At 54.0% G+C, this 18,551-nt stretch overlaps 8 protein-coding genes and 1 non-coding gene across 9 annotated transcripts; 6 read left to right on the top strand and 3 right to left on the bottom strand.

The window, feature by feature from the left end:
* Positions 1–541: 541 nt before the first annotated feature.
* BKA78DRAFT_330680 (uncharacterized protein) lies at positions 542–1,469 on the bottom strand (the record flags this gene model as incomplete). The annotated part of the gene is made up of 2 exons (XM_066889802.1): positions 542–1,260; positions 1,310–1,469. 2 exons carry the CDS (start codon positions 1,467–1,469, stop codon positions 542–544), a joined length of 879 nt encoding a protein of 292 aa, XP_066746990.1.
* Positions 1,470–1,693: 224 nt separating this feature from the next.
* Positions 1,694–2,230, top strand: BKA78DRAFT_248674 (cytidine deaminase-like protein; the record flags this gene model as incomplete). Its single annotated transcript, XM_066884411.1, has 1 exon — positions 1,694–2,230. The coding sequence occupies one exon, from the start codon at positions 1,694–1,696 to the stop codon at positions 2,228–2,230; it is 537 nt and encodes a 178-aa protein (XP_066746991.1).
* Positions 2,231–2,653: 423 nt separating this feature from the next.
* On the top strand, positions 2,654–3,495 carry BKA78DRAFT_351364 (uncharacterized protein; the record flags this gene model as incomplete). Its single annotated transcript, XM_066891154.1, has 4 exons — positions 2,654–2,663; positions 2,714–2,916; positions 2,974–3,198; positions 3,409–3,495. The coding sequence occupies 4 exons, from the start codon at positions 2,654–2,656 to the stop codon at positions 3,493–3,495; spliced, it is 525 nt and encodes a 174-aa protein (XP_066746992.1).
* A 50-nt stretch (positions 3,496–3,545) lies between these two features.
* BKA78DRAFT_106261 (uncharacterized protein) lies at positions 3,546–4,850 on the bottom strand. Its single transcript, XM_066882175.1, has 2 exons — positions 4,370–4,850; positions 3,546–4,251 (listed from the first exon to the last, which is right to left on the bottom strand). Exons 1-2 carry the CDS (start codon positions 4,753–4,755, stop codon positions 3,756–3,758), a joined length of 882 nt encoding a protein of 293 aa, XP_066746993.1. The 5' UTR covers positions 4,756–4,850; the 3' UTR covers positions 3,546–3,755.
* A 3,939-nt stretch (positions 4,851–8,789) lies between these two features.
* Positions 8,790–10,012, top strand: BKA78DRAFT_106001 (uncharacterized protein). Its single transcript, XM_066882171.1, has 2 exons — positions 8,790–9,019; positions 9,093–10,012. The coding sequence occupies exons 1-2, from the start codon at positions 9,016–9,018 to the stop codon at positions 9,830–9,832; spliced, it is 744 nt and encodes a 247-aa protein (XP_066746994.1). The 5' UTR covers positions 8,790–9,015; the 3' UTR covers positions 9,833–10,012.
* A 1,530-nt stretch (positions 10,013–11,542) lies between these two features.
* Positions 11,543–13,530, top strand: BKA78DRAFT_106004 (S-adenosyl-L-methionine-dependent methyltransferase). Its single transcript, XM_066882172.1, has 10 exons — positions 11,543–11,779; positions 11,832–11,881; positions 11,948–12,033; positions 12,090–12,112; positions 12,171–12,312; positions 12,359–12,423; positions 12,478–12,611; positions 12,668–12,920; positions 12,976–13,142; positions 13,198–13,530. Exons 1-10 carry the CDS (start codon positions 11,720–11,722, stop codon positions 13,235–13,237), a joined length of 1,020 nt encoding a protein of 339 aa, XP_066746995.1. The 5' UTR covers positions 11,543–11,719; the 3' UTR covers positions 13,238–13,530.
* BKA78DRAFT_106226 (ribonuclease H-like domain-containing protein) lies at positions 13,434–14,617 on the top strand. Its single transcript, XM_066882174.1, has 2 exons — positions 13,434–14,303; positions 14,385–14,617. The coding sequence occupies exons 1-2, from the start codon at positions 13,824–13,826 to the stop codon at positions 14,583–14,585; spliced, it is 681 nt and encodes a 226-aa protein (XP_066746996.1). The 5' UTR covers positions 13,434–13,823; the 3' UTR covers positions 14,586–14,617.
* A 1,281-nt stretch (positions 14,618–15,898) lies between these two features.
* BKA78DRAFT_310060 (uncharacterized protein) lies at positions 15,899–18,419 on the top strand. Its single transcript, XM_066888081.1, has one exon. The coding sequence runs from the start codon at positions 16,068–16,070 to the stop codon at positions 18,066–18,068; it is 2,001 nt and encodes a 666-aa protein (XP_066746997.1). The 5' UTR covers positions 15,899–16,067; the 3' UTR covers positions 18,069–18,419.
* Positions 18,317–18,398, bottom strand: BKA78DRAFT_t60. Its single transcript has one exon. It is a non-coding gene; the product is annotated as a tRNA-Cys (tRNA).
* Positions 18,420–18,551: the final 132 nt, after the last annotated feature.

The following is an 18,551-nucleotide window of genomic DNA, read 5'->3' on the forward strand; positions in this document are numbered from 1 at the left end:
ATTCAACCGTCAATGAACCAAAACCTATAGCTATAGAGTGCCAGTTGGCCGAGGTCATGCGCCACAATATTCCAAGATGGCCGCATCCCTTGCCCGGTGACCCCACTGGTTGTGTTTGGTCCCGCGCGAGTCGGGCTCTTTTTGCCCCAATTTTTAGGATCAGTGATGTGGCTAGTTCCTGCCAAGATGCAAAGTAGGGCGGGCGGGAGTTCCGGAAGATGCGGAGATTCGTCGTGCTTGGCAGGCACCAAGGAATCAAATCATGGAGCACGCTGGGGTTTTCCTGCTCAGGTCGCGGGCGCTCGTGGCGGAAAGGAGGAACGTTTTCGGGCGGTGGTCCTCAGCTAATGTGGTGTTTCGCGCTCGCCGAAAACGAAGAAAGGTACCTGGCTCTGTCCAATCATGCCGCAAAGTTGCTTGTTTCGCGGCCGAGTTTGTTCGAGTCAAGCTTGAAGCTGGGGAAAAGTTTAACGGGCATTTACGGTGGTCATGCCGCAGCGTGGCATGCACGATGCCTCCTAGAGATCCGAGTCCCAGTCACTCATTTTTTGCCCTTCTTGAACCTGGATGACGTGCGCTGAAAGGCCTCCTCAGGTGGCTCATCCATTGGCGCTGCTCGCTTGCCCTTCTTGCCCTTGGGTGCATACTTGGCTTCGAGATTGTCGAGGAAGTTCGACGCGCGACCCTTTTGTCGCTGCTGGATCAGGGCGGCGAGGTCTCCAAGCGAGTCTGGGGCGCCTGCCTTCTTCTTGTTCTTCTTGAGGTCCTCTCCATACTTCAGAGCCTCCTTCTCTTCCTTCTGGGCTCGCTTCCGGGCTTCGTCGATTCTGGACTGACGACTCTTCATGGACTCCTCCGTGTACGCCTTCTCAGGTTCGACAGTCTTATCCGCAATCGCTGCATTTATGATGCTGCGAAAGCGGTCGTCATCCTCGAGAGGGTCGCTAAGCATGACAACCTGATAGATCTGGTTCATGTTCCCCTTGAAATTGTTGTAGGCTTCCAACAAGTCCCTCTTCTCCTCCTCGCCTCCCTTGTATTCATTCTTGAATTTTTCGATGGAGTCCTCCGTGACCACACCTTCGTATTGTGCTCTGTAGTACTCGGTCCAGTTGAAATCGTTATCTTCCAGGTCGACTGTCTCCTCGGTGCGGCCAGTCGCGTCGTATCGAGAGCGACGGCGAGGGTCTGAGAGAACCGCGTAGGCAAATGCGATCTCTTGGAATTTGGCATGAGCAGCTTCCTTGTCTTCAGCCTTATCTGGAGAAGAGTAAGCGCACGTCTCTTATGCTTGATTTTGGTGAAGTACCAGGGTGGTGCTTCAGAGCAGCCTTGCGGTAGGAGGACTTGATCTGGTCGGCTGAGGCGTCTTGGGCAACTTCAAGGACAGCGTAGGGGTCGATGGTCTTGGGAGGTTCCTCATCGATGAGGTCCTCGAGATCAGGTGTGGGAGCTTTTCTGCGAGGCATCTTGGATCTGCAAGAGTTGATATTTGGGAGTGATCGATGAGGGTGTGGAGGTTTGAGTGGAGGTTCAGTTGGCAGACGCGACGCGACGCGGCGATACCTAGCTTATTCCCGACGCGCGTGCTAACAGGCGCCCGCACCTTCCCCACAACGAAGCCTCACACTCACCTTTGCGACATTGAATCAACTTATCCTCTTGATCATTGCCATCTTTTCTCGCTTGAACAATGTCATCGGATCTAATTACCCCATCCTCCCGTTTCGACCACAAGGCTTACATGCGTCTGGCACTTGCGGAAGCCCTCAAGTCGCCTCCGAAGCCTACCAATTTCTGTGTTGGCGCTCTGCTCGTTGACGAAAGTAATGGCAAAATCTTGGCTACAGGCTATACGCTTGAACTTGAGGGCAACACTCATGCAGAGCAATGTGCTCTGCAAAAATACGCAACAGCCGCAAACGTCTCCGAGGAACGCATTGGCGAAACACTCCCCGAGCAAACCGTCATCTACACCACCATGGAGCCGTGCAACTTTCGGCTGAGCGGAAATCTGCCTTGCGCCGACCGTATTATCCAGACGCGCTCGAATGGCAAGGGAGGCATCACGAAAGTCTATCTCGGGGTCAAAGAACCGGAGAAGTTTGTTGGTGAAAACGTCGGAAGGGCAAAGCTAGAGGGACATGGCATTCAATGTGTGCATGTGCCTGGGCTCGAGCAAGAAATATTGGCAGTCGCGACAGCTGGCCACGAAAAGAATTCGGCGTAAGGTGGAATGGCAGAAGCCTTCAACTCGAGGTCATGGGATGTGTGCGGTGCAGCACCCCTGACGTTCGCCTCGAGCGCAAACTCTCGGGTTCTTGCGCCATCGAGCTTTAGCTGCCTGGTTTCGTTCATTCCTGGATCTCGGGTGATGGGAATCTTGATCCCTTCGTAGGATCCGGGAGGAACGCTAACATTGCGTCACGACTTCTGCAAGGTCTAGGCTCTTTTGGGCAAACAGCTCTGAGCCTCTGACGTCTGGGACTGAGATACATGCGCCTACAACTGCTTCCGCTTCCACGCTTTCGACTACTACCAGCACCTCTTCGACTCCTCCATGCGTCGACTTATTCCTCGTTCAATTCAACCTCTTACAAGACCTCTCTTTTCGCCTACAAGACTGCCGTACAGTCCGACCACTTCCGCAAGCATGTCTACTGGTTGGTCAACCTTGTCTGATGCAACAAGGGATTGGCAATTGACGTCGCAGACAACCTCAACATCGAAAACACCGATGTCAAAACAAAGCCAGGCGTCGAGCTCTCTGATCAGCAAAAGACGATTGTCGGTAGCATTTTGGATCTCTTCGCGGGACGGCCCTCCCTGGCCAAGCTCAGGCTTTGGTCTGACGATGCCGTGTTTGAGGATCCCTTGACACAGGCCCAGGGCAGGCAACAATACGAGCCGCAATGGGTATGCTCGCCAGCGACTCTGGCTGCGCCTCGCGCTAATCACAACATCATGTCGTAGTATGGTCTTCAGAGCGCCTTCTCCGAAATCGAGCGATTGTCGCACGAGGTTACGTCTGCCGGGAACCCGATAGTCATGGATTTGAAGACTCGCTATGTCCTAAAGGGAATCAAAAAAGAAACAGTAATTGCTTCAGTGGTCAACATCTACACGGACAATTCGGGCAAGATTAGCAGGGTGGAGGACAAGTGGGATGGCAACTTGCCAGACAGCAGCATTGCAAATGTGAGTAGTGTCTGGACTCTGGCCAATCCCTTTTGGTGGGCCAACTACAGCATTGCATGGGGCTTCTGGTGTTGGAGCTGGGTTTGGGAAACTACGCCGTGGCTGGTGCGTAACGCTCTGGAGCTGCGCCTACTGTAGTTGTTGCTCACATGCAACGGACGCGGAGAAGATTTTTGGCGACATTGGAACACTTACTGACAATACCTCCAGGCCTTCCGCCGTCTCAATGCTGTCAGCGTCCCCAAGATGGTGTCGGTGCCGAAGAGCGACGAAGAAGAGGCCAAGAAGGGCAATTAAGGCAACTGTCTTTCGAGTTCGCGAATTAGCAGCAGTCAACGACGAATGCACGCCGTGCATGATTTTCCGATTGCCCCCTTCAGTGGAATGATAAAACTTTCGATGACAATTTGCTGCAACTAAAAGCACATACTATTCACAGGACAAGGTATGGATATCCAAACGAAACCCCCCATGGTATGACCGAAACGCCACCGCGCTCTCTCTTCTTTTCTAGAGAGCGAAGACGCCAAAACGCCGTATGTGTAGACGCATGCCGGTTATGCGAACCATCGCCTAGCACGTCCGACGCCCAAACCCCCGAAAGCGAGATTGACGGCTGCAAGAACCGGGACACCCCACCCGTACCAACCTCTGTCGCCACCACCACCAACTCTCGGTGCATCGTTTACAACCAAAATCGTTCCGCAAGCTCCCTCGCGCGTCGTTGGGAGGCCGGGTCCTTCCGCGTACAGGGTGCTGCAGTAGCCATTGTACTGGTTGCCGCCGTTGTTGCCAAGATAGCCGCCTCCTCCGGCGCCTACGTACGCGTTGGGTTGAGTCGTGGTGTAGTAAGTGCCGCCGCCCACAGCGCCACCGCAGCACACCGTGTTTGGTTGGCCGCCAACGTACTGCGTCTGCGTCTGGTAGACGGTAACAGTGACGGTCTTGATTTGCGACTGATCGACATGTCCTGAGCAAGTGGAGCCACTGGGACAGCAGCCGCACACGCCCGATTGCGCAATGTACTGACATGTGTTGCCTTGAGGACAGCACCTGTGAGTAAATGGTGTTAGCTCAGATCCACGCGCCTCTTTTTTCGCCTTCCATGTCGCATTTCATTCCCACTTGCATTCGCATAGTCAAGAGCTTGGAAATTGAAGGGTAAACGAACCAATTTGGATATCCGATGGTGCTGCAACTTTGTCCAGCATTCGCGGGACATTGAGCCTGGGATGCGCTCGTGATTTGGGTCCCTCCGTCGCCGACGATATAGATGGCTCCAGAGAAGGGTGCGTATGTGTTGCCGTTGTTATTCACGGTGGCGCTTTGCGGGTCTGCCTCTGGATCTGCTTCCGCCTCTGGATCTGCTTTTGCTTCTGGCGCTGCGACTGGCGCTGCCTCTGGTACTGCTTCTGGTACTGCTTCTGGCTCCGCGACGGCTTCGGGGTTCGCCTTTGGCTCCGGTGCTGCGGATACCGTGCATACAAGGATCGCGATGGCTATGAGGAAGAGGGTTGTCGCTCGTGTTGCGCCGCGGTCTGATGGTCGTCGCCCCATGATGTTTGCGAAGAGGAAGAGTCGGAGGGTAACGTGAGTTGCAATCAGATGGAAAAAGGGATCCAACAGCTCATGCGCAGTTTCTTAGACGTCAGACGGAAAGGTGAGGCTGGCGCAGAGCGAATTGGAGTTGCAGAAGGTGCCCCACAATGTTCGTTCACGCCGCAGTTTGCAGTTGGCTTTTCCTTGGTCACGGCGAGCTCGTCGGGAGCACCGCGAGGTCGTATTTGAGACAACAGAGAGAGCGATGGCGCTCGAAGGCAAACCAAACGAAGGAGGGGATCGCGAGGCCAGAGAGAATTGAAGAAATGCCGCGTGATGGAGCGCACGCGAAAAAAAGACTGTACATGACCTGCCTGCCCTGTCCATCACTTCTCCGAATTGGGCAACTAGCTTGAGCGAGCTTGTACAAGGATAGAGCTCCGTCCGGTCAACCCGCGCCCACCGCCGTCATCATGCTTTATCCCCGCTATGCCGCCGCCCAGGACATGCCGTCCAAGAAATTCTTTTTCTCGATATTCTTTTTCTCCGCTTCGATACTATGATGGAGCCGTCGCCGCCGCCCCCAGTTGAGACGCTGTTTGTCTCATTATCGTCGGCAGGGAGCTGTCAAGAAGAAAGGGACCTTCTTGGCCTCTGTGTCAAGTAAGACGCCGTCTTGACGGATTCTCCGCCTGCCAGATGCCAAGTCAGCAGTCACTTGATCCCCTAGTTCCCAAGTCAAGAAAGCACCCTTATCATCGGGCTTCGAAAGCGTCGCGACGGACTGCTGCGGCGAACTTGGCATTTTGACAGCGCCTGCGCAAAGCCACAAGCCACGATTTCAACGAGCGGATGCGAACCGATGCCCGAGGTCTTGCGCAAAAGCAACGGCTGCTACTCAACATGACATGCGCCCGCAACCAACGTCTGCGGGAGACAATGGGAAACCAAGGTCTCAGACGTCGATAGATTTTGCATGACATTCGGGTCAGGTAGCAAAGCAGTTCTAAAAATTGCCCGTCGGCACGTCGAAAAGGCTGGGATGTCTTGACCGGTATTCCCAGTGACTCAAGGATGGAGCCCTGCGACACTGTGTTGCTGCCCGGCGGGCGGTTGTCAGCACCGTGAGCGAGCCGGTTCCGCGCCGCGTGCCAGACTGGGAGCTGCCCTGCTGAGCGACGGCCCGGATCACTCGGCCAAGGGTTTGCTCGTGCCGCGGCGGCATCTCGCGACTTGTAGCGTTCACGAGTTTCTATAACACGACGGCTGCCGGCACACGATTTTTTGCGGTGGCTGGAGAATTTCGATGGAGCGACCAGATGGACGAATGGAGACTGTCAGCTTCTCAGTGCTTATCCGTGTCGAGAATTCGCTAGGACGAAAAGGGAAAAGCTAGCTACTGGCGAGGAGAGGAAGCCCTGCTGTTTTCTCCTTCTTTCCTCACGTCGTCTCTTGTCGGACCCCTCTAGACCGATGCAACTGTCGGGCCAAAATCTTGCCAGTCTGTCACTGCCGTCAATGTGAAGGACGGTTGGACCCGGATCTCAGTTTGATCACTTTCCCTTGCTCTTGACGGCTGCTGACTCAGGGCGAATCCCGCTGCAACGTCTTGCGCTTCCTTGGTCAATCTGGGCACTCATCTGCTTTCTTATATTCCAGCCATCTCTTTTCACGATTACGATCTGGCTGTGCAAAATGATCTCTTCAAGACTGCTCTGTGATGGCTTGTGTGCCATTGGTCAGGGGGCTGAGTTTCACGACATCCACCCAAGCTGGCTCGGGATGACCTCATCTTCCACCATGACCACGGACTAGGACCACCGGCGTTTCCTCCTGGCGACGAGAATGACCATCATATTGAGCTGGAATGCCAATGTTGTTGCCGTCACTGGACTTGGCTCTTTGCCCCCAACACCTCATCCACAACGCTGCCAAGACAATGCTCGGGACCGGGCCGTAGCGAGAGGTCGCAAGCCAAACGCAATCCGGACTGTTGAGCCATGGCTACGTCTGGTCCAAAGTCGGAGAACTTGACGCGCCAACAAGCACGCTTCAAGTTTTCCTCCCTTGCGAGGACTTTATCTTTGCTCTTCCCAATTCCCCGCACGCTCATCACGCTCTACCAAAACATTGGCTCCACCACGAAGACAACCGCAAACATGGGGTATGATGACTCCCGGCACGCAATTCCCGGCCTCACGTAACGGCAAAAGCTTACCGTGCCGACCCACAGCATCATTAGCTCCAAGCCCAAGAAATCTCGCACTTCAGCTCGCCACGAGGAAAAAGAAGTCGCACCGCAGGAGCTCCTTAGTACGTGCAATTCCTCAAAGTCCTGGCCTATGGATTCGCCTGATTTGTCTTGCTCCAGTCTACTCGCAAATCATGCACTATGAGGACGGGTCATTCAATCTCGATTGTCCGGGGCAACGACAACCGGAAGCTGAAGTCGAAACCTCGTCGTGCCCGCGGCAGCCCGCGTGGGTCGTGCAGTTCGCATTCGACAAGCGTCAGCAGCGGTGGCGTACAATGGCAGTACGCGTAAAGCCGCCAGCAGAAGGTGCAACTCCTCCTGCTGCTGCTGCGAGACGGAAGACGAGGCAGAGCCGCGACGAAGAAAAGGTTGCTCGGAAGCGAAGATGATTTTAGGTTGGACGGGAGTTGGCATGGGGAAGATTGGGAGTGCCAAAGGAAAAAGGTTGTGCCCCACAGGGCCTGATCACAGCAAAAGTACTCGTTCGGGAAAGACGACGAACACTCGGTTGGACGTAAACGGAATAGCTTCAGACCATGGCGCTGACGCCCTTGACGAAATATGCACCTCAAGATATTATTCGGGAACCTGGGCTCTTCGGTGGATGACGATGAAGGAGGAGTGGCCACTCTAGCACATGTTCGGCTGGCACACGCACTGGCCCGGCTCGGCCGTTGGGAAGGCGTAAGACGGAGACATCATCGCCCAGGACCGACGCGGCCGCCGCCATGCATTTGCTGCTGCTGCTCCCTACTCTTTGCCAAGGGTGATAGCCGTTAGGAAGAGCCACACACACAGGCAAAGAGAAAAAAGGGGGCTTATACAGAATAGACACAGACGTATCCGTACAGCAGATTCCTTCACCGCCTCTCTTTCCCCCCAGTGGTCCTCCACACACCATGTACGTCATTTTCGGAAAGTTTAAGATCGGCGCTTCAGCACTGTTCCTGTTGGTGGTGGGTCCATCGCCTCACACTACGAGCGGCCTCTGCTTCTCACTCACCGTGTCTGGCTGGCCACTGGGCTGCTGCGCACTGCTGCGCAGCTCTGTTTGGCTGTGCTGGTGCTGGGCCTGCTGCTGGCTGAGCTGCTGCCCGCTGCACTGCGCAACGGCCAGACCTTCCGCCTACAAGCTAGTAGGTCTCTGATGATGATGATGCTGCTTCTGCTTGCCAACTCAACTCACGTGTTGTCGTCTGTTCTGCCGTCCGATCCCTTTAGCTTGCCTTCCCCTTCCCATTCGTAGTAGCCCTTCTTCAATTTTTCTTTTTCCCGCTGTCATCAATTATTTTTTCTCTTGTGTCTTGCGCACATACAGAAAAGCTTATGTCGAGGAGTGCCGCGCCCCATATGCATGTCAACAAGTAGGCGGCGCCCGAGGCAAATTCACTATATACCATCCGTGCGACGGAACCTGCCTCCGCGCCTCTCGTTGTTGCTTTTTTTCCTAATCTTTTCTCGTCCCTCCCTTTGTTCCCCAATTTGCTAGCTTTGAAATGGGGTAGGTGTCCGCTCCTGTCAATCGTCCCCACACCCCCATTGGCTGACCCCTCTACCCTGGATTTCCACATCTCTTTATCAATGATGGGCCCCAATTGCTTACCTTTTCGAGCAGTAACGCCGAGTCCGTCCCCAAGTCCTCACAATCAGAAAAAGCCCACCACAAGAACGAAAAACAAAAACAACAGAAAAGAGGGGGTGCAAGGGGTCGTGGTCTGTCATGCTGCGGCAAGGGGGCGGCCACGCCGGATGATGGTCCCCCACCGCGGCGGCTGATTGAAAAGGCGCCCTCCATCCCCGACTCCAACAGCGAAGCTTCGACCGCGTCGAGGAGCGTCCGCAGCAATGCACCGCTGCCGGCTGTGCCCAATGGCAATGGCAATGGCAATGGGAAGAAGACGCTGCATCGACGCACTGACAGTGTGATTACTGCTGCAGAGAGAGCGGCAGCGGGAGGGAGCAATGGCAATAATCTCGTTGTCCCGTATAACGAGGCGCATATTGCTACATTTGAGAAGGAGATTATGAGTACGCGACCCTTCTCCTATGAAGCTTCTGGGATGCAGCAGTTTAAAGGTCAGTTTCTGACTTTTGTGCACAGCGTACGCAGCCATTCTACACCCAGGGGAAACGTCGGTCAAGGTGTCGATTCGGCCGTTCAACGAGGGCTATAGCGTCGACCGCAACCAGTGGGACGTGCGGTGGGTAGGGCGGCTGGTAACGCGGCGGACGGTCCTGACGCCAACGGGAGAGCACGCGTACAGCTTCGTCCCGCTGTACGAGAGCAGCTTCTCGACGCCGTCCGTCTACAGCTGGCGGCACTCGACCGTCGACGTGCAGATCAAGGCGCGCCTCACCCACATGCTGCTTGGCGAGATCTCCATGGTCATGGGCGGCATGTTTGGTCCCGAGTTCAAGGAGCGCATGCGCCGCGGCGAGAAGCTGCGTCTGGGCAGGACGCCCTCGTCGGCGACGAATAAATCCACCAGACCCCCTAGCATGCAGCGCGGCCATTCTTTGTCCCGGCAGCAGTCGTTCCAGCACCAACAGCAACAGCAAAAGTTGCTTCAGCAGCAGCAACAACAACAGCAGACACGCGCCGGCCTCCAGCGCCAGTCTACTTGGCACGGCGGCGCGACCAGCTCGTCGTACGCCCATAGTGACGGCGGCCGGTCCGTCTCTTCGCACCGATCCGTTCCCCGTGGTCTCGGCATCCAGGTGCAGCCTCCTGAACTTCCTCCACTGCCCGCGCTGCCGGTCGGCGGCATACCCGTTGGGCGGTACACTCGACCACCTCGGACGACATATCGGCCTTGGGAGACTGGCGTACGTGACGTATAAAAAGACAGCCGTGGTGGCAGCGACGGCAGCGATGGCGGCTGTTAGTGAGCCAGAGATGGGGTTCGAAGATGGCCGATGGCGAGCAAGGGAGAGACGTGGATGACAGACGCTTTTCAACGAGGAGAGGAGATGGACCAAGGGATGGGCTCACCAACAGCTCGCTCCACTCGTTTCTCATCCTCCCCCTAGGTTGAGCAATTTTGATGCAATATTTGTACTGTACCATGGTTGTGTGGGCACAGGAGAGATCTCGAGGGGACCTATAACTGCCATGAGGGGTCCGTCAAGAGTCGAGGGTGCTGCCACCACCGAAGCCAGACCCGTCCAAAAAATTTCATCCCGCCTGTTCAGATCCTCGCCATGGGGTGGGTACCTACACTGTCAATTGCTTTGTGTCGTGCAAGCTTTGCTCACCTATTGTCCTCCAGTAACTCCAAGTCCAAGCCGTGCTTCCTCCGCGGCTGCGCCTCGAAGTCAAGCAAATCGAAGGTGTACGAAAGCGCTGTGGATGACTTGATGGGTACGTGACGCTCACAATTCCTTCAACATGAACAGATCAGCGTCAGACCATATCAAGCAACTGACAGGTCCCCTGTGGTAGTGCAAACTAGCAACGTATGGCCACTCAGCTCCGCGGCACCCTACTACTTCGGCGTCACGTTTGAGACGCTGCGCCGAGACCCCTTCCCACCGTCAGTGAAGGAGTACAAGAAGATGACGAAGAAGGGCTATAAGCGCGTCTCGTACCGAGCGCGCACCGTGTACACGATGATGCGCACAGTACCCGAAGTCGATGGCTTAAAGTCCGCCGGCAACGCAATGCTGTACATTCCTGTCGCCTCGGTTCGATACAGCGGATGGACCCAGCACGCCAAATGTGCTCGTGAAAGTGCACCGTTCGACTTCAAGCTCGAGATGGTGCACATGCTCATTCAGAAGACTGTCGCAATGCTCGATGAGAAGGACGCCTCCCGCCAGCGCCAATTCTTCGATGACGAGAAGAAATTCCTCATTGGAGAGGGCCCTCCAGCCAAAATCAAAAGCATAGCTTTTGACCGTTGGTTGGAAGAGACGGCCAAAGACATGGCGATTGTCAAAGAATGGGACAGGAAGAATTCGGAGAAGCAGTCGCTCTTTGACGACGCCAGTACGTATGTACCTTCCGACGATTACTGGCTTGGACCCCGCGAGGTCCCATTCGATTTCCTGTCCGCCGAGGTCAACGATCCGTGGTCTAGATTCTAAGTTTCAGTCGGCACGGAGATCGTCTAAGGTAGGATGATGGACGACGAGGATTCTGAGGTTCCGGGCTGTCGGAGCTCAAGCAGTGCCTGCTGGACAAAAGTTGGAGGGAAGGATGAAGGTTCAGGGCGTGGGTAAGAGCGGGCGGGCTGGCTCGGGCAGATCCGTCGGGCTACCCCATAAGCACGGTTGTGGTGGGAGGGTTGCTGCTGTTGCTGACTGCATACCCTATTTTTCGTTAGCGGATTCGTTCGGGTGAGACTGAATGAATTGTCGGTTCCGCTTCCCATTCGTGCGTTTTTCGTGAAGCCGATTGATCCGCCGGCTGTCTCGGTCGGTGAAAGTCGCCAGCTCAGCTGTGGTTTGCAGTGTTGTCAGGTTGTCGACGCGGACGGTGGCGCGTTGCTGCAGTCGCCCAAAGCGTCAAGGGCCGGGACGATCTTGCTGTGCCGCGGACTAAAGTCGGTTGGGGAAGGACGTGGAGTCTTCACACTCCACCTTCTTCAGTTGCGGAGATGAGTCTCCAGAAATTTTATCAATAGCCGATTAGATACTGCAGCTGCCGAATGATTTATTGACCGTCTCGCCTGTCAATCGCGTCGTCTCTCGCTTTTCTCGTGAATCCGTTTTTGGCGAGCTGCAGTCATGGCCCAGCCTCAAGAGACGACCACACCCGCTCCGGCGATTCTTGAAATCGACCCCGACGTATGCTTGCTCAAGCTGAATGCTCTGAGGATATGGACTGATTGTCCACCAGCACTTGGGAGGAGATGACGACTCGGCATTGGGAGACGTGGGCGACCAGCTGTCCGTGGAACCTTTGCGATATCGTGGATTCGGAATCCTAAACTGACGCAGTCCTGCTGGTCTCAGTTCCGAATTTTCCGCGTCGCTCACCTCCAGCGTGGTCGACTACCCAGAAGAAAATGGGCGCAGGTATCATGCTTATCGTGCCGGCAGTAAAGAAGCCCAAATGCGTGTTTTGCCAACTCGGGATTGCTGAAACTTGCTGTAGTGTACATCATGCCAAATGACGAGGTATGCAGTCAGCCTCGTATAGCTAGGACGCGCGTTGACGGGGAATGCTGTTGGACAGAAAGAGCTAGAGAGATTGAATATGATGCACTTCATGTTCAGAAAGGTCCTTGGAGACAAGATTTACCGGGCTCCGATTTCGAAGAACACCAAGCGTGTGCTCGATATCGGAACCGGAACGGGGATCTGGGCTATCGAAATGGGTTTGTCAATTTTGGCTGCGACCAAGACGCTGCTGACTATGACCAGGGGACGAATTCCCTGAGGCTGAAATCTTTGGCAACGACCTGAGCCCCGAGCAGCCATCGTGGGTCGTAAGTGGAGCATAGCTGCACTTCATTCGGAACCGCTGCTGACAGATGCATCAGCCTACAAATGTGAGGTTCCACGTCGACGACGTCGAAGACACGTGGTATTACGAGAAGAAATTCGACTTCATCTTTTCGCGATACATGGTGTCGTCCATTGGGGACTGGCCTAAGTTGGTGAAGAACATATACGAGTCAGCTCCTCAGCGTCTACATCATCAGTCATAAGCGCTGACGACTACCCGCATAGCAACCTTGAACCAGGAGGGTGGGCCGAATTCCAGGATTTCGATCTCCTCTACTACTCTGACGATGATTCGATGAATCCAAACACGGAGATTTACAAATGGATCATGCTCTGGCTGGAAGCGTCGCGTAAGATTGGCCGTGATCCAAGGCCGGGTCCGCAGCTGGAGGGCTGGATGAAAGAGCAAGGCTTCGTGAATGTGCGCCATGAGAGGATCAAGTTCCCAATTGGACCATGGCCCAAGGACAAGGACAAGGTAAGGCGGGGTACGAAAATGTCGACCTTTTGAGCGCTTCTAATCCAGAACACAGAAAGAGCTCGGCATGTTCAATTTGATGCAGACGCTTGAGGGGCTTGAAGCATACACGCTGCGATTGTTTACCCAGGTCCATGGCTGGAGAAGAGAAGAGATTGACGTGGTCGTGGCTAAGGTCCGCAGCGAGATCATGAGCAGGTGGTTGCATTCGCAGTTTGACCTGTAAGTGGCGATGGCGCGACAATTGTGGTAGAGAATCTGGCTGACGGTTTGACAGGCATGTGGTGTATGGACAAAAGCCTCCCAACCAGGCGTGAGTTGTACGGTTGATGAACGAGTCGCGCGAGAGGCGCGTAGAATGGCTGGAATCGGCAGAACTGTTCTGATTGGCCAGGAAGGCGGTGAAAATCTAGGCGCCCTGGTTCGTTAGCGGCTTAGCGTCTCTCAAGCCCAACCGTCCTTCCGCATGTCGAACCACTCCAACTTCATTTTGCACCATCTTTCAACAACGCGTCCAAACACAATCACAACCCGCAGGCATCCACCACCATAGTCGTCGATAATTTGCTGGCAATTGGACATAAGAGACTTTTTGAAAGAGGTGGAAGTATCCACGCACTTGCGCTCTGCCGACTGTCTCACCTTGTTTACTTCTCATGGATTCTGGCCTTCAGCAGAGATTCTTCGTACTGACCTCATTCATATAAACGCCTTACGCGCCTACTCAATCAATCAAGTCTGGTCCACCCCATTCTTGCCTCATCAGCTGCAAAGGCTTGGTCAGTCCGTGTGAATTCGGCCCAACAACCAACCTCGTCCTGCCCGACACCGCAATTAAACCTCCGGCACCAAGCTTCTCATCAGCAATTTGTTCTTGCAACTCACCATCACACCACACCAGGAATGTACAACGACGCTTGGATAACGCCAGATGGAGCCACAATCAACGGCCAGACATTGAACCTCTGTGATGAGTACAATTGGTACTTCGATGAGATGATCGAAACCTGCAACAATTGCGGTCGCTTTTTCCTGCAGTCTCCCGCGGAAGACGACTTCTCTCATGACGTGCCAATCATTTTTACAGATGGCGCGTGCTTCGACAACGGAAACCCCAATGCTCGAGCTGGTTGTGGTGTTGCCATGGGAGAATCTTCCGATGACCAATTTTGGTTCTACTTCACTCGGAACCCAAACAACAGAAGAACAAACCAGGTTGCGGAGCTTCGGGGGATTAAAGAAGGACTTTTGAAAGCGGTGCAAATGTTGGAAGAAGAACCCATCAGTGAATGCTGGGATAAAGAACCCAACAAGGCCTTTCTCATCGCTACTGATAGTAAATACGCTGTCGATGCTATTACCCAATGGCTACCGCGCTGGAAGGCAAGTGTAGCATCTCATGCGCCCAGCATGTGATCGAATGCAGTTGCAAACAGGTATTAGCGCTGACAACTTTCGAAACAGGCCAATGGATACATCAATGCCAGCGGTCGTCCAGTGGGGAACGGATCAGAATTTCGATTGCTCGACGAACTCATAAGTGATTTTGAAGATCGAGGTTATCTGATTGGTCTCTTTTACGTGCCCCGCGAATACAACACCGATGCGGACAGACTTGCAAGAGAAGGTGCCTCCCGGGACAAAGGCCCGATATACAAGTGCTAAGACTCATCGTCGGCACCCAGAGGAGATGAAGTTTTTGGGACGGCGCATGACGGATGTCCTGGACTAAATGGCAAGCCCTGCTCGGCGATAGAGACAATGACGAAGGGCATCAAAAGAGATTTGAGGTGGGCAGAAGGACGGTGACCGGCAAAGACCATGCTGGCGGAGCTGAGCCCAAGGGAAATTACACGGATTTGCAACACAAACGACAGCTGACGGGCTAGGACGAGTAGAAAATATCGAAGTGCGACATAGATTGCCGCAGGACACTTGTGCAGGAAACGCTTCCCACGAGAATTTTCTCATCTCACTCGTTCAAATCAGCTATGCCTCATTGGTCATGTTGCTGCTGTGGGACTGACATTGTCGACCGCGCTCTGGTATCCTGGCCTGGATAACTCATTGGCGCAAGTAAAACATAATGCGAGACTTTCTCCTTCATATGTGTGCCTGAATCGCCGTGTTCTTCTTATGCAGCTTCTCGCTTCTTTGCCTATTGCCTGCAAAGCATGGTTGTTGATCGCCGTTCGCTGCGGTGACACAACTCTTCGCTTCTTTCGTAACCACGAAGCAAACTTTGCGACAACCAAAACTTGAGAGTAAATCCACCCACAGCAGCCCATCATACACTCTTTCCTCTTGGTCAAATCTATCAGACTGTCGGGCAGCTCTCGCTCGTCGGGTGGTTTGGGTGAGAGCACGGACTACTCTACGGTCCGACATCCAGAACCAGTCCAACCCGTCCACGAGTCAGAGCGATCTTCTCATCTTGACACCTAGGCACTCTGCTGTCCTCAAACATCCGCAAATTCACAGCAATCTATCAAGATGTCTGCTCCCGGTCTGAGGTTCTTCACTTCTGACTACCAGCAATACAAAGAAGACACTAATACGGTTGCCTCATGGCTCGCGAGCACCGCCCGCCAGTGTGGGTACCCCGAGGACCTGCTCCCCGTGGAAGCAGCCCAAGCACCGCGCGCGAAGAAAAAGAAAAGCAAGGCGAAAAAGAAAAAGGCAGAGACGGCAGAGTCCAACATTGGCGCCTCAAATGCCTGCGGCTCCAGTGAAGGCAACTCCCAGGCCCAGGTAGATGCCCCAGCCTCGGAAAACTCGACCGCCAATGGTTCGATCAAAGCTCCTGGAGTTGCCACTCCAACCACAAACACTCCCTCTCCGAAAACGTACGTCTTTTCTTCGGTTCAAGATTTCATGAGTCTTGCCGACTTCATCGCCGCCAAGAAAAAGCCGACCCTAAAAGTACCTCGCTACTTTGCCGAGTCACTCGATCGGGCAATTTCTCTGCGCAAGCGACACAGCACAACGGTAGTCGCCAGCCGACCCCGGGATGTGGACTCTGACGACCGTCACTCTTACTTCGTCGGCGTTCTGGAATGGGTCAAAGAAGTACTTCGTCCAAGCTTCGCGACGACCTCCACGAAGGAGCCAAGGCCTGATATTAATGTGACGGTCGATTTTGCCAACATGTTTTCTGGGTTAAGCATCGAGGAGCCCTCACAAAGGTTTGAGGAGGCACCAGATGTCGTCATTCCCAAACGTCCGCTCCCAGACCTCGCGGCTTTACAGCAGCAAGAAGAGCAAGAGGCTTATCTTGCTTTCTCATTGTTGATTGAGGATTTCCGTAAGATTCGCAAAGCACTTCAGGAAGATATCTGGGGAGAGTTCAAGATTGGCTACTATCATGCTTTGTCAGCAGCGCTGGTCTCCAACACAGCTATTGATTTCGCACGACAGCTGGAGCAGGACATGTCCGACGTGTTGAAGAAGCATGGAGGTGCTGCCAAGATGCTTGAAAAGATCTGGAATGATACTTGCCGAAACAAAAGACAAGACCCCGACCGTCGAGAGAGACCGACAGACGACCTGAATTTCAAAGTTTATGAGGAGGCTGAGGATTTAATGATACCAGCCTACCAGCTTCTTGACTCCTTCAGCAAGGAAGTGAGGTCTGGTAACATCCCGATCAATGGGCCCAGAGACTATGGCCGGTATGACCCTAAGAGCGACAGCGGATCCAAAAGTGCCAGAGCGAAGTATCAGGAAGACAAGAGCCTCTTGATGCAGTTTCTCCCAACTCTCGCTGTCTTCTGCTTGGAAACACACCCGAACGGCGCTCTCGTTGAAGATGAACTAACCCGCGGTCTGAGGATGGTCTTCAAAACTCAGAAAATCTCACTATGGAATGTCCTTTCTCTCCAAGTCTTTCTCGACCTCCATCACTGCCTACGGGAGATCGTAACCCGGGGATCAGGTCAATTGGCATACGCTTTAAATGTCGTGAAGTCGTCTCTAAGCATGAACCTCAAATTTCATGCAGAAAGGAATCTTTACTCGGAAAATTGGACAAGAGAAAACGATGGGGTGCTCAGAGACTTGATTCAATGGATTGACGACAACTTCATAGACGACCCAGTAGTGCAGACGTGCCTTCGACTTGGCCGGCCTCTGCCGGGGAAGAAATACCTCCTGGTCAACAACCCAGTGCTAAGTGGCCTTTGCATTTACAGTGTTCAAGCCAAATTCCAGGAGCTCGGTATTAAGATTTCCAATGCTTTTGGCGCAGTCGTCAGCGCAAAGCATCTATATGTGGCTTTCCGGAAGAACAAGATGCTAGAAGGCGTCTGGACCGACATGGAAGCAGCCATGATGTGCCAAGAAGAAGACCACGGACCGATCACAGACGATGTCCCAGTTTTCGAAACTTTTTTGCGGCGCTACCTCATCGACATGGGTGTGTCAGTGTCCAACTTTGCAAAGGACAGTCGCGGCGGCAGCGGCTACCAGCGCTCTGGAGCCGGCGCAAAGACATTGAAAGAAAAAGCCAACTTGATGCGAGTCTGGAAGCACCGCTTCTGCACCGAATCCCGGCGCGTCGACTTCACCCCCGACGAGCTGAAGAAGATCATGGAAACGACGGTGACCTGGGAAGAAGACTGGTCGTCTGAACCAGAAGAGCAGGAAACACCATTCGGGACCATCAAGCGGGCCGACATCTCACGGCCAGTTGGTCGCGAAGGGGCTCGTTCTCTGCGAGACCCGTCACGGGCTGAGCGTCTGCAAAAGCTACCCATTCCGCAGCTGCTCAAGCAGCTGGGCCCTACGCTTCAGGGAGAGTTTATGGAAATCACATACGACTACCTCATCCTGCACCGCTTTTGCTGGCAACTCTTTGAACGCATCAAGAGTACCGAGGACGACTTGCTCAAGGAGATGTTTGGCTTCGACTACATCAAGTCTGTGGTCCACCTCCCACGAATGACGGGCTACATCTTCAAGTCCGTCGTCGTGGACGAGGACAAGTTCCCGAATCCGTTTCTGAACAAGAAACGCTCTCGCGGGGTCATCGATCCACACATACCTGCTATGGCAGCAACCCATCTCGGTGCAATGATTTCTTCAGGTTCTGGGGCCATCGGAGCCAGGATCGCTTCGGAGAAGTACGGTGTCGCGTATCAGTTTGAATGATCATAGCGCCGAGTGCGGTATTTGATAGATTTACCTTTGGTGAATACCACAAAATATCTTGATCAAATCTTCTGCATCACCATCTAGTTTCTTTTGTTGAACTTAGTCTGCCAATCCGCAAAGACAGACGGACTCAGGGGGTCCGGGCTCCCGTCGGCACGACAACAACATGCTCGCTACCACACTTCACAACACCACAACCAGCAATAGCAAAAAAGAAGAGCCGCCAAAAAGTTTCCAACTAGCAGCAGGTCAGCCAGGAATCGAACCTGGGACGGACCGCGGGAAAGACTGTTGCCGCGGAGCATGTTACCACTACACCACCGACCCTTCATAAACGTTTGCTTGCTGCGTCGCTGTGTGCTGTGGTACCGGTCGCACGCGTATTTATACCGATCATTTGCGACATTCGTGCTTGCCTTTTCTTGACTGCTAGTAGGGGCTGGTTTGCGACCGATCTTCCCCCTAATCTCATCACAAAAC

The sequence above is a fragment of the Phyllosticta capitalensis genome, assembly GCF_038381095.1.
Source record: "Phyllosticta capitalensis strain CBS 128856 chromosome Unknown BKA78scaffold_3, whole genome shotgun sequence".
NCBI classification, from domain to species: Eukaryota; Fungi; Ascomycota; class Dothideomycetes; order Botryosphaeriales; family Phyllostictaceae; genus Phyllosticta; species Phyllosticta capitalensis.